Source organism: Microcaecilia unicolor, chromosome 2 (assembly GCF_901765095.1).
Source record: "Microcaecilia unicolor chromosome 2, aMicUni1.1, whole genome shotgun sequence".
Classification (NCBI taxonomy): Eukaryota; Metazoa; Chordata; class Amphibia; order Gymnophiona; family Siphonopidae; genus Microcaecilia; species Microcaecilia unicolor.
Window position 1 is genome coordinate 5751040 of NC_044032.1, and position 14841 is coordinate 5765880.

Here is a 14841-nt window from a genome sequence, read left to right on the forward strand (position 1 = left end):
GGGCGGACCGAATCGTATTTTCGAAAAAACATGGACGTTTATCTTTTTTTGAGCTGGGCGTTTTTGTTTTTCAGCGATAATGGAAACCGAAAACGCCCAGCTCAAAAACAAATAACTCCAAGACATTTATTCGTGGGAGGGGCCAGGATTCGTACTGCACCGGTCCACCTCACATGCCAGGACACCAACCGGGCACCCTAGGGGGCACTTTTACAAAAAAAAAAAAAAAGGTAAAACAGCTCCCAGGTGCATAGCACCCTTCCCTTGTGTGTTGAGCCCCCCAAATCCCCCTCAAAACCCACTGCCCACAAGTCTACACCATTACTATAGCCCTAAGGGGTGAAGGGGGGCACCTACACGTGGGTACAGTGGGTTTGGGGGGCGGTTTGGAGGGCTCCCATTTACCAGCACAAGTGTAACAGGTGGGGGGGGGGGATGAGCCTGGGTCCACCGCTCCAGTGACCTGCATACTGCTGCCAGGGAGGTGGGTATGACATTTGAGGGTGAAAATAAAAAGTTGTGAAACGGCATATTTTGTGGTGGGAGGGGGTTCGTGACCACTGGGGGAGTCAGGGGAGGTCATCCCGATTCCCTTCAGTGGTCATCTGGTCATTTAGGGCACTTTTTGGGGCCTTATTCGTGGAAAAACAGGGTCCAGGAAAAGTGCCCTAAATTCTCGCTAAAAACGCATATTTTTCTTCCATTATCGGCGAAAGGCGCCCATCTCTGATCGGCAGATACAGTGGGGGAAATAAGTATTTGATCCCTTGCTGATTTTGTAAGTTTGCCCACTGACAAAGACATGAGCAGCCCATAATTGAAGGGTAGGTTATTGGTAACAGTGAGAGATAGCACATCACAAATTAAATCCGGAAAATCACATTGTGGAAAGTATATGAATTTATTTGCATTCTGCAGAGGGAAATAAGTATTTGATCCCCCACCAACCAGTAAGAGATCTGGCCCCTACAGACCAGGTAGATGCTCCAAATCAACTCGTTACCTGCATGACAGACAGCTGTCGGCAATGGTCACCTGTATGAAAGACACCTGTCCACAGACTCAGTGAATCAGTCAGACTCTAACCTCTACAAAATGGCCAAGAGCAAGGAGCTGTCTAAGGATGTCAGGGACAAGATCATACACCTGCACAAGGCTGGAATGGGCTACAAAACCATCAGTAAGACGCTGGGCGAGAAGGAGACAACTGTTGGTGCCATAGTAAGAAAATGGAAGAAGTATAAAATGACTGTCAATCGACAAAGATCTGGGGCTCCACGCAAAATCTCACCTCGTGGGGTATCCTTGATCATGAGGAAGGTTAGAAATCAGCCTACAACTACAAGGGGGGAACTTGTCAATGATCTCAAGGCAGCTGGGACCACTGTCACCACGAAAACCATTGGTAACACATTACGACATAACGGATTGCAATCCTGCAGTGCCTGCAAGGTCCCCCTGCTCCGGAAGGCACATGTGACGGCCCGTCTGAAGTTTGCCAGTGAACACCTGGATGATGCCGAGAGTGATTGGGAGAAGGTGCTGTGGTCAGATGAGACAAAAATTGAGCTCTTTGGCATGAACTCAACTCGCCGTGTTTGGAGGAAGAGAAATGCTGCCTATGACCCAAAGAACACCGTCCCCACTGTCAAGCATGGAGGTGGAAATGTTATGTTTTGGGGGTGTTTCTCTGCTAAGGGCACAGGACTACTTCACCGCATCAATGGGAGAATGGATGGGGCCATGTACCGTACAATTCTGAGTGACAACCTCCTTCCCTCCGCCAGGGCCTTAAAAATGGGTCGTGGCTGGGTCTTCCAGCACGACAATGACCCAAAACATACAGCTAAGGCAACAAAGGAGTGGCTCAGGAAGAAGCACATTAGGGTCATGGAGTGGCCTAGCCAGTCACCAGACCTTAATCCCATTGAAAACTTATGGAGGGAGCTGAAGCTGCGAGTTGCCAAGCGACAGCCCAGAACTCTTAATGATTTAGAGATGATCTGCAAAGAGGAGTGGACCAAAATTCCTCCTGACATGTGTGCAAACCTCATCATCAACTACAGAAGATGTCTGACCGCTGTGCTTGCCAACAAGGGTTTTGCCACCAAGTATTAGGTCTTGTTTGCCAGAGGGATCAAATACTTATTTCCCTCTGCAGAATGCAAATAAATTCATATAATTTCCACAATGTGATTTTCCGGATTTAATTTGTGATGTGCTATCTCTCACTGTTACCAATAACCTACCCTTCAATTATGGGCTGCTCATGTCTTTGTCAGTGGGCAAACTTACAAAATCAGCAAGGGATCAAATACTTATTTCCCCCACTGTAACCACGCCCCAGTTCCGCCTTCACCACGCCTTTGACACGCCCCCATCAACTTTGTCCGCATCCGCGACGGAGTGCAGTTGAAAACGTCCAAATTCAGCTTTTTATTATACCGCTTTATTCGTTTTTGGGAGATAAATGTCTATCTCCCGATTTGGGTCACAATATAGGCGTTTTTCTCTTTCGATTATAAGCAGGATGGCCTGTTGTCTCTCTCTCTTTGGGCCAAACTATCTGATGTATTTTTCCTGCTTAGAAATTGACAGTATTTCTATGATTTTTGTTGATATTGCTTATTGAAGCTGACCAGTATGGAGGCCCTCAGCCTTTCTCTCTTTGAATCCTCACTCATCTCCTTCTCTGCTTTGAGCCACAGATTTTCCAAGTCAAGGAAGTACTTGTGTACGCCTCATAATTCTCCTTAGCTTTCCTTAGCTTTATATGTAAGCACATATGTTCTGCATCTTTGAGAGACTATCCATACTGGCTTCTGCTGTGTTCTGTTCAGTTTGCTCAGTTACTGCTTAGTCTGACTCAATAAAATATGCCATGCTTGCACTAGTACAATAAACCCCTTCTTTTTTATTTCTTAGGACATGACTTAGTAAATGACGGCAGATAAAGACCTGAACGATCCATCCAGTCTGCCCAACAGTTACACTCATTATCAAAGATGGCAACAAAAATAAGCAGCTCAGATCCAGGATGAAAAAAACTTTATTACTGATATGCAAACCAAGAAAACCCCCACACTGGCCGTGTTTTGCCCTACTGAGAGGTGCATCAGAGGCTATAAAACTATTAATAAAATATGACAAATACAAATTAGTGAAAATAACACCGTGAACTAAAAGTAAGAATAGTAATGTATATAAGACCACACTTAAGACTGTGATGATTAAAATGATATAACATATAAATCTAAACACACATTATATCTAAAATAACACAATGTCCAAATAACACTCATATAAAATAAAATTACAAAATATCTACCTTAAGTAATGAATACAAGGCTAACTGATCAACATTAGTCAATTTAAACATTAACACAAATACAGACTTACAATATGAGGTTGCATATTAAAAGCTAGACACCTAAGGGACCCTTTTACTAAGCTGTGGTAAAAGGAGCCCTTCACTAGCAGTGGTGGCCATTTTTGTCACGTGCCAGGTCCCCTGTTACTACAGTGGGAAAAAAGGCCAGAAAAAAAAGAGAAATGGCTGTGCAGTAAGTTTACACTTGCCTTGCGTCCATTTTGGGGGGAGCACTTACTGACATCTTTTCGAAAAAGAGTGAACCTTGGCTTTGTGCCAAAAATGTAGCCTTGTAGGAACAATGTGTTTGAAGGGGGAGGCGGGTGCAGGCATTTTTTTTCACACAGCACCTAGGAGCTGGGGAAGCCTTTATATGACAATTCCTTTTTTTCCCACTTTTCTTATCTAGTAGGGAGAGAGTATACCTTAACTGTACCTTTGTTTATCACTATAGCAACTGTCAAGGAGTGCGGGAAGCTCTGTCCTCTTTGTAGACCCTGATAGCTAATTAATTATGCAGGTTGCATTCTCTTTGCACAGGACGCTGGCTCCACACTATCTGGAAGAGCTAGTAGAGTTTTTGTATAAATCTTTTGCTTATGGATCCCCCCCACAAATTGTCCTCTGGCCTGCGGTGTTCCACAGGGTTCAACCTATTTGTAAGTACTCTAACCACAATTATTCAGTCATGATATCCATGGGTATAGTTTGACAGTTTCATTGGGGGGGGCAAAGGGTGAGGCATGACACATTAGCATATTCATTTGCATATATACCTCTTATACATATTCATTATAGTTATTCAAAACATACACACACAAGCCTAGAACACTGAATATGAAGTCAGCACATTATATATATATATATATATATATATATATATATATATATATATATATATATATATATATACTAGTAAAAAAGGCCCGTTTCTGACACAAATGAAACGGGCGCTAGCAAGGTTTTCCTCGGAGTGTGTATGTTTGGGAGAGTGTATGTGAGAGTGACTGTGTGAGAGTCAGAGTGAAAGTGTGAGTGTGTGTGTGTGAGAGAGAGAGTGAGTCTGGGTGTGAGTGTGAGAGAGTGTGTGTGTGAGAATGAGAGTGTGTGCAAGTGTGTATGTGAGACACAGTGTGAGAGAGAGTGTGTGACACAGATTCTCTGTGAGAGTGAGTGTATGAGACCAAGCGAGTGTGTGAGTGACTGTGTGGCACATAGAGAGTGAATGTGATACAGTGTGAGACAAGAGTGTGTGAGAGTGAGAGTCAGAAAGACATTGTATATGAGAGAGAGAGTGTGAGCCTTGCCCTCCCAATACATGGCCATCTGTCCCCTGCCCCCTCCATTCATCCTTTTCCAGCAATTCCCCTCTCTCCCTGAGCCCTGCCCTCCCAATCCATGCCCATCCATGCTCCTCTGTCACCTGCCCCCTCCATTCATCCCTATCCAGCAATTTCCCTCTCTCCCTGAGCCCTGCCTTGCAATCCATATCCATCCATGCCCATCTGTCCCCTCCATTCATCCCTATCCAGCAAATCCCCTCTCTCCCTGAGCCCTGCTCTTCCAATCCATGCCCATCCATGCTCCTCTGTCACCTGCCCCCTCCATTCATCCCTATCCAGCAATTCCCCTCTCTCCCTGAGCTCTGTCCTGCAATCCATATCCATCCATGCCCATCTGTCCCCTCCATTCATCCCTATCCAGCAATTTCCCTCTCTCCCTGAGCCCTGCCCTCCCAATCCATGCCCATCCATGCTCCTCTGTCACCTGCCCCCTCCATTCATCCCTATCCAGCAATTCCCCTCTCTCCTTGAGCCCTGCCCTGCAATCCATATCCATCCATGCCCATCTGTCCCCTCCATTCATCCCTATCCAGCAATTCCCCTCTCTCCCTGAGCCCTGCCCTCCCAATCCATGCCCATCCATGCTCCTCTGTCCCCTGCCCCTCCACTCATCCCTTTCCAGCAATTCCCATCTCTCCCTGAGCCCTGCCATCCCAATCCATGCCCATCCATGCTCCTCTGTCCCCTGCCCCCTCCATTCATCCCTTTCCAGCAATTCCCATCTCTCCCTGAGCCCTGCCATCCCAATCCATGCCCATCCATGCTCCTCTGTCCCCTGCCCCCTCCATTCATCCTTTTCCAGCAATTTCCCTCTCTCCCTTCCATGACCCCCCCTCGCATCCATGCTCCTCTCTCTCCCATGTCCCAGCCTGGGCCGCCCTCTTCTCCCCCCCCCCCTTCGCATCCATGCGCCCCCCCTTCGCATCCATGCTGTCGTTTCTCCCCTGCCCTCCCGCTCCCATTGTTCAACTTTACTGCCCACCCTCTTCTCTCCCCCCAACATCCCTTTTTTTTTTTTCTTTTTAAATTTACCTCGATGGCGGTTCTGGCAGCGCAGCGTCAGGGAAGGAGGCGGCGCTCCCGACGTCTAGCCTTCCCTTCGCTGCGTTCCGCCTTCTTCTGACGTCAAGGATGACGTCAGAAGTAGACGGAACACAGCGAAGGGAAGGCTAGAGACGTCGGGAGCGCCGCCTCCTTCCCTGACGCTGGGTTTTTTTTTTTCTGCCCTCGACGTCATGACGTTTGCCCTCTACGTCATGACGTTTGACGCGAGGGCGGGGCAGAGACGGCTGGCAGCCTGGCTGGCTTCACACCACGAATCCACGAACCCTACAGCCAGGGAGTGTTTGAGTTGCTTCAGAACGTTGTCTTCAGAACGTTCACGGTGCATTTTATTATATTAGATTAGAAGATATATATATAAATAAAGAGAGAGAGAGAGAGAGATAAATAGGGGACTACAAAAAACTATTTAGACAAAAACTGAAATGGAGACGCCCCCCTCCCCTCAAGACTGGTAAGAGAGAACCAGAAATGTTTTTTTTCTCTTGTACTCTGCAAAATACAATAAAAATAAATAAATAAATGTACATATCACAAAGCAGGCACATCTCAATCTTTAAAAAATATTAAATACAAATAATTTTTTTCTTTTCTACCTTTGTTGTCTGAGCACTTTATTTTTCTGATTGGGCTGGTCTCCCTCTCTTCCACTTTCCATGTGTCAGTCTTCTAAATTATTTTCCAGGTTGGCTTTTCCATTTCTTCTCTCTCCTCTTGTCTTCCTTTCCCACTCATCTTCTTCTCTGTTGTCCTTCCCCCCACACCTAGTCATATCCATCTTCTGCTCCTTCTCCCTTCCACCCACTCCCCTAGTTCCATCCATCTTCTGCTCCCTCTCTCTCCCCCGCACTCCCTAGTCCCATTCATCTTATGCTCCCTCTCCCTCCCCCCACACCCCCTCATCCCATTCATCTTATGCTCCCTCTCCCTCCCCCCACACCCCCTCATCCCATCCATCTTCTGCTCCTTCTCCATCTCTCTATCTTATTCACCCCCCCCCCCCCAGGTGGTCTAATTTCTTTTACCCTTCCCGCCCAGGCCCGCTCCTGTCTCTCTCGATCTCATTCGAGCCCCCCCCTCACCCGCTGCCGCCACCACCACAGCACTGGGGTCTTCCAGTGGTGCCCTGTATCGCCCTCCCTCCCAGTCTTCCAATCCTCTGAGCCACCGACAGCCTCAGCAGAAAGCAGTACACACACACTGCTTTAGACCTGCCCCGGAAGTCCTTCTCTCTCCTACAGCTTCCTGCCTACGTGGGAACAGAAATTGAAAGAGAAAGAAAGGTTTCTGGGGGCAGGTCTAAAGCAGAGTATGTGCTGCTTTCTCACTAAGGTTTCCTGTGGCTCAGGGGACTGGAGGATGGTGTGGCAGCTCAGCTCGTTTCAGGGAGCACTACCCTTCCTCGCCCCCCCCCCCCCCCGAAACTATGCCCATGATGATATCCTACTAGTTTTCTCAACAAGCCCTTTCAACCCATCCATTGGCCCCCTTCAAGACTGTTTGGAGTTAACCTCAAAGTGGCTCTCTGATGTCCTAATGCTTAAAAGTAAATGTGGACGCTAGAGGCCATTAGCGCCAGACTAGGACCTACGTTTACCAGCGCACAATGCTCGAAAGGCCCTACTGCAGGAAACAACAAGCTCGGGAGACAATGCAAACAAGGCTATTTCCTATTCCCCTCACCCCCCTCCCATGATGCTGAAACTAGAGCGCTTTAAAAAAATGCATAAAAAAAAATAAAAAGCCTACCCTGCCCCTGGTGGTCTGGTGAACCCCAGATCCCACCCCAGAGAATTAAAGGCCTGGTGGTCCGGTGGACCCCCCCCCCCCAAAATATAAAACCCTGGTGGTCCAATGGGACTCCTGGGGGGTCCCAAATACTACCCCCAATTCCCTCATACCTTGAAGGTGGAGGAGGAGTCCTACTCTTCCTTTTCCTAGGCGTGTCATCAAAATTAAGGTGCCCTGCCTGGTGCATCCTGGGATGTACTTGGAACGACCTAACTATCATATAAGGGAAAAGCTCGCTTATATGGTAGTTATGCCCTGCCCGGTGTATTCCAGGATGCACCAGGCAGGGCAGGGCACATCCATTTTGATGACATGCCCAACAAGAGTAGGAAGTAGGAATCCTCTCCTCCTCCTTCAAGGTATGAGGGGGCTGGGGGACCACCACTTGGCCACCAGAGTAGTCTTCAGGGGTCCTGGACAGGGATACCAGTGGTCCACGATGTTTTATCTATTTTTCCATAGGGGGGGGTCTCTGGAATATGCTGGACCACCAGGACTTTAAGTCCTTGGGGGGTGAGGGGTCTGGTCTAGTGGACCACCAGGGCTATGTTTTTTTTTTTTTTTTGGAGGGGTGAGGGGTCCACCAGACCCAGGTTTTTTATTTTATTTAAGAGGGGTTGGGATTAAAGTTGCAGAATGCTCTTGCGCACGTGTCTGCACACCATCCTCCCACTGTACTCCCTAATGCTCAATGCTATAAGCTCGCCTAAATTTGCATCTCATTTGTCTTACATCATTTGCTTGTTATATTACTATCATGCTTGATCATTATCATGTAGCCCAAGATCCTTCTGTAACACTAAATGTTGATTTTCTATGATACGTCCACTATTCATGATGTATTGTAAGCCACATTGAGCCTGCAAAGAGGTGGGAAAATGTGGGATACAAATGCAATAAATAAATAAATAAATTACAGAGTTCCTTCACCACGCTGATCCGGCGGTATTTTTCCAGGCCTGTTCGGAACAGTGGCAGAGTTTTGAGAACCTGCTTGTGAGCACATATTAGTCCTGAATAAACAAAAAACAGTGGCTTGCCAGTTTACTGGAGGTCTTTGTATTCCAACTATTCCTTTTTGGGGGCTTCTATCTTACTTGTAGATTCTTTTCATTACTAGGAAAAATTCTTGATTTTCAACTCACTTTCTCTCCTCAGATATCAAACTTATGCAAGACTGGTTTCTTTGTTTTTTTTGGCAATTGTGTTCGGTTTGACACTACTTTGACCCTGACACATTTCATTCTCTTATTCTTTATTGGTCACTAGGCGAGATTATTGTATTATCGTGTATTTGGGTTGCTCTCATGCTAACTTTAAAAAACTCCAATCTATACAAAATACAGCCATTAGATTACTACGTCAAGCTCAGAAATTTGAGCAAATATCTCTGCTACTTCAAAAGTTATCACTGGCTACCTATTGAACAGAGCACAGTGTTCAAACTATTAACTCTCACTTTTAAGATCTATAGGATTGGTGGACTATCTGGCAACCCTTACCATTCCATATTCTCCTTTCCGTCTTCTTCGTTCTATCAATGATCATTGTCTCGCTCTTCATAACCCCAAATCTGCTCAGCTGGAATCTACCAGACATCATGCTTTTTTCTTCACCGCCATCTTCATATGGAATTTCTTTCCCCTGAACATCTGTGTGGAATTATCTTTTACTTTAACTTTGCTGTAAAAACATGGCTTTTCTATCAAGCTTTCAACCCTACATAAGATTTCAGAGAAACATGACAGCAGGGTTCATTGCTTTTCCTTGCCTCCCTCATGTCCCCACTAGTCTTTCTCTCTCGTTTCTGCTTCTCTTAATCATTTCTTGGATGTGTGTGTTGTTCTTTCCTATCAGTTATTGTAGTTTCTTTCCTCCTGTGGCATTTTCCTTTTAGATTGTAAACCGCTTAGAATTGCAAGTTAGTTTAGACAGTATAGTAAGCTTCACTGTCCTTGGCAGTAGTCTTAAGCACTGCCACTTCATGCATATCTTAACTTGATTAAAATATCATCTTTACCCAGCTGCTTGAATGGTTTTCTTTAAATTAATTTTATTATTCTAGACTAGCCTTCAGCTCCCTTTCTACTCCTTCCCAAACACAATCTGCCATCAATTATTGTGTGAAAAGGAAGAAAGACAGATAATATGCAGGAGTAGATCTTGAGGTCACATAATCCACAGGGAAAAAAGTAACTGTTTTCTTCATGTGTGAAGTCTTGTAAGTGATCACCGAAAGGAGGAGTATGAGGTTAAAATACTGAAAATACTTTAGGTTGGGTTAGTGAGTGCACATTGCTAAACTTTTGACAATAGGTGTCCATAATGAGGTGGAGCTCAATGTATCTGTCCCTAATCCCTATAAACGTCTGTAATAATGTTCCTGCTCTACAAGAATGATTCCTACTTCATGCATTATCACAAGGTACAGAACACATACAGCTGCAGTTGGAGGGGTGAAGAGGCACTGAATATTTGTATGAAAGGGGCACCAGGCAGGGAGACCCCCTACAATGCTTGGACTGGTAATGATCAGCTATTGACTGTAACTAGTTACCTGCAGTAAGGGAGTGCAGCACAGTGAGTGGAAGGCAGACCAGTGCACACTGCGAATATCCCAGGGAAGTCTGTATAGGAAATTCACTTTGAAGAAGCATTGTTTGCTGTTTAAAAAAAATCACAGATACTACCTCCTATCAGATATCTCTATGAGATTAAATGAAGAGCCTTACCTTCTTTCTTAGTCCTAGATGGTTCAGGGGTTGCATTTAATTCAGATTTCCATGGTTCCTGTATGTTTTTATATGTGATCTCTTCATCCTCTTCCTTCTGTTTAGAGCCTGCAATAAGACCTAGGAGAGCAGTGTTAGCTGCAGATACTATTGAAATAACTGAAATCAGTGTCTCCATGAATTGAAGGGGAAGGGAGAGGGAGACTCCTTTACCTGCCTGCTGAGGGTCAGGGCATTTGGGTTTCTTAGAATAGGACAGGAATTTCAGATTGTTATAAGTAACATCAGCCATCTCTGACACATTCTATTGCTAAACACAATCTCACCTCACTTCTTTGAGAAAGAGGAACTTGATCGGATTTTATCACACAAAAAGGAAGTCAGAAATTAAGAGACATGTCAAGCAAATCTTATTTCAGATAGCTTCATGTTTGTGTACTGCAAAGTGGCAGACATTCCACCCCTGACCCCTGAGCACCCCCAGAATAACCTCTCCAGACTGAAAAGAGATCAGGTGAATGTGAGCAGAAAGGAGTATTTTAACTTGGGTCTGGAGATTTTCATCCTTGGTAAGAGACTAGAAAATATGTAATTGGTTGCAGTAAATTTACTTAAAATAATAACCTCAATATAAAAATAGTATTATTTGTGTACTCAGAAAATCCCAGTGTATAAAGTTATTGCAATGAGTGAGCAACTACTTTTCAATCATTGCATACTACAAGTTTGTCCAAAGCCAAGATAATAAAACAACTCAGTACTTATCCTGAAAAAAATAGGCTGATACAATTGTGCAAGATGAGATCTATCAGGAGATTGGAGTTCCACATGTTGCTATTGTATATTCCTTCCTATACTAGACCTGTAATATGGCTCTGTTCGCCCTCAGGTTTCCTAGCCTTGCTGTTCTCAGCATATTTTTAGTCTCTTCCTGCAGCTGCATGTAACCTACAGTGCTTTCTCAGGAAATGGGGAGTACATGTTACATGTCAAGGTGACATTGGGAAGGAACTGAGGCTATGCAGTCCATATGTGGCAGATATAATTGGATATAACCTTGGTGGTGTTGAGAGACCAAGAACCTAGCTGACCCCAAGATGTTCCAACGGAAATATGTGTTCAGAGAAGAAGGACACCAGGTGATTTATAATATCTACTTGCCTGCTACATGGTTATTTGCACGCTGTGAGCACGCTTTACTGATAAGGGATTAGCCAATTGCCACAAAGTGGCATGCGCACACAAGAGGAGATAATGATACAATGTAGGAAATTGCCATATATGTATACATGTAAAAAATAACAGAATATAACAGGAAACTCCATATATGATCACAAGTTAGTTTAGGAGAAATCACATGATTTAGGAGAAATGAAACTTACAACAGTATATATGTGATAACTAAGAGACATGGGCTGAGCAGTTTTTGTTATTCAGTCTTTGCATCTGGCTTTTCTGTGTGACAACCTGCTCCAGAGAGAACAATTATTTTGTATTGGCTTGGTGAGATACCATAAAGAGTTTTACTTGTTGCGCCTATATCTAAGTCTGATTGTCTCTCTTATTCCAGCCTCTAGGGCTGAAGTGTTTTCCCCTCCTCAGGGACAAGATTACACACTATGCAGTGCAGTCTTTCATGTGAATCATACAAATATAGGGAATATAACCAGTGAGAGGTTCTGGTGTAGGCAGTTTTAGATTTCATATCTCCTACCTCTGACCATTAGGAGTAGCCTAACGGTTAGTGCAGCAGCCTGAGAACCAAGGGAACAGGGTTTGATTCCTATTACAAATTCTTGTGACTCTGGGCAAGTCACTTATCTTCCATTGCTCCGTGTACAAGCTAAGTACCTGAACCTGTACATAGTATGTAAACCGCTTTGATTGTAACCACAGAAAAGCAGTATAAGTTCCATCCCCTTTCCTTTGTAAAGGAGAACCTTCAAGCCTAGCCTTTCTCAGTGTAAACCTCAGAGATTTGGGGGCCCTTTTACGGAGCGGTGGTAAGCCCATCGCTAAAAGGGAAGTACCGCTGGGCTACCGCAGCAGCCCAGCAGTAGTTCCCTCCCCCAGTGCACACCATTTCCGATGCTGCACAAATATTTCAATCTTTGTAGCGCCAGTGTAGCCCAAAATGGCCACACAGCAAGTGCTTCACCTGCCGAAAGTCCATTTCTTGAAAAAAGCTAAGACCTGCCCTTTACCCGCTGCGGTAAAAGGGGGCCTCGGCGTGCATCAAAATCATACACCGATCGCCAGCAGGCAACAGAACCTACAAAGTTGCTTACCTGTGTGAGTGCATGCGGATGGCACATCCCCTGTGGTTTAGGAATGTCTTAAGGCAGAAGGATAACTTATTTTATCACCCAGCACAAAGTCTCAGGGCCCCCAGTACAGCTAGCCTGATCTAATAAGGAAACCAAGGTGCCCTTTTACTAAGGTGCATAGGTGCCTACGTGCGTCAAAATGGCACTGCTGCCTGGCTACCGAGTGCCCTGGGTGGTAATTCCATTTGTGGCGCACGCTCAAAACACAGGGTATTTTCTACCATAGGGCACTTACCCGGGGGTAATCAGCAGTTGGTGCATGCTTACGGAGTTGGTCTTGAGACCAGACTCTGACAAGTGTAGAAGGTATTCAAGCAGGGTCCGTGTAGGACAAGAAAAAGGATCTAGGGCCTTGCTATCACACCAGACGGCAAACCTCCTCCATTTGAAAGAGTAACACTTTTTTGTGTAATCTTTCCTGGAAGCAAGCAAGACTCGGGAGACACCCTCTGAAACACCTAAGGAGGCAATTTCGAAGCTCTCAACATCCAGGCCGTGAGAGCCTGAGACTGGAGGTTGGGATGTAGAAGTGACCCCTTGTTCTGGGTGACGAGGGTCGGAAAACAGTCCAATCTCCACAGTTTTTCAGAGGACAACTCCAGAAGAAGAGGGAACCAAATCTGACGCGGCCAAAAGGGCGCAATCAGAATCATGGTTCCGCAGTCTTGCTTGAGTTTCAGCAAACTCTTCCCTACTACAGGTATGGGAGGATACGCATACAGAAGGCCTGTTCCCCAATGTAAGAGAAAAGCATCTGATGCTAGTCTGTTGTGGGCCTGAAGCCTGGAACAGAACTGAGAGATTTTGTGATTGATCTGAGTGGCAAAAACATCTACCGAGGGGGTGCCTCATGCTCGGAAGATCTTGTGGGCTACTCCCATGTTGAGTGACCACTTGTGAGATTGCATTATCCTGCTCAGTCTGTCGGCCAGACTGTTGTTTATGCCTACCAGATAAGTGGCTTGCAGAAACATGCCGCGACGGTGCGCCCAAAGCCACATCTGGACGGCTTCCTGACACAGAGGGCGAGATCCGGTGCCCCCCTCCTTGTTGGTGTAATACATAGCAACCTGATTGTCTGTCTGAATTAAAATGATTTGGTTGGACAGCTGATCTCTGAAAGCTTTTAGGCCGTTCCAGATCTCTCGCAGTTCCAGAAGGTTGATCTGAAGACCTTTTTCCTGAAAGGACCAAGATCCTTGAGTGTGAAGCCCACCTACATGTGCTCCCCACCCCAGGAGGGATGCAACCGTTGTCAGCACTTTTTGTGGCTGAGGAATTTGGAATAGACCTCCCAAGGTCAAATTGGATCAAATCATTCACCACTGAAGGGAATTCTGAAAGTCGGTGGGCAGTTAGATTACATCCTCTAGATCCCCAGCAGCTTGATACCACTGGGAAGCTAGGGTCCATTGAGCTGATCTCATATGTAGACGTGCCATGGGAGTTACATGAAACTGTGGAGGCCATGTGCCCCAGAAGTCTCAACATCTGCCGAGCCGTGATCTGTTGACACGCTCGAACCTGGACACCAGGGACAGGAGGTTGTCTGTCCTTGCATCGGGAAAATAAGCTTGAGCTGTCTTTGTGCCCAACAGAGCCCCAATGAATTCCAACTTCTGTACTGGGGTGAGATGGGACTTGGAATAATTGATCACGAAACCCAGTAGCTCTAGCACCTGAATAGTCATTCACATGGACTGTAGAGCGCCTGCCTCCGAGGTGCCCTTCACCAGCCAATTATCGAGATAAGGGAACACATGCACTCCCAGTCTGCATAGCGATGCTGTTACTACTGCCAGACACTTTGTAAACACTCTGGGTGCAGACGCCAGACCAAAAGGCAATACACGGTACTGAAAGTGCTGAGTTCCCAGCTGAAATCGAAGATACTTCCTGTGAGCTGGAAGTATCGAGTTCCTCTGCAAGTACCTGTTTGTGCTGGGAACTGTATGAATGAGCTCCTGGTGTGCAATTGGGAGGTTTAGATTCCAGATTGAGGGTGTATCCTAACCGGACTATTTCAAGAACCCACCGGTCGGAGATTATAAGAGGCCACCTTTGGTGAAAAAATATCAACCTCCCTCCAAACGGCAAGTCTTCCGGTACAGACACTTTTATTGAGGCTATTCACACGTAGAAGATGGCAGACTGATAGGAAGCACTGCGAGGAGCTCCGCTGAATTGGTCGGTCGGAAGATCGGTTTTCCGGCGCT

General features: G+C 45.8%; 2 protein-coding genes across 2 annotated transcripts in view; one reads left to right on the forward strand and one right to left on the reverse strand.

Annotated features, from left to right (window-relative positions):
- LOC115461771 overlaps positions 1–14841 on the reverse strand; it is a 123189-nt gene that overhangs the window by 75017 nt on the left and 33331 nt on the right. Inside the window, exons 3-4 of the mRNA XM_030191816.1 lie at positions 10299–10418; positions 9069–9218 (exon numbers count right to left, since the gene is read on the reverse strand). Coding sequence (XP_030047676.1) covers positions 9069–9168 — 100 coding nt within the window. The 5' untranslated portion in view covers positions 9169–9218; positions 10299–10418. The remainder of the gene's footprint in view (positions 1–9068; positions 9219–10298; positions 10419–14841) is intronic.
- Positions 10726–14841, forward strand: part of LOC115461772 — a 111037-nt gene continuing 106921 nt past the window's right edge. The window contains exon 1 of the mRNA XM_030191817.1: positions 10726–10867. Within this exon, the coding sequence (XP_030047677.1) occupies positions 10726–10867 (142 nt within the window). The remainder of the gene's footprint in view (positions 10868–14841) is intronic.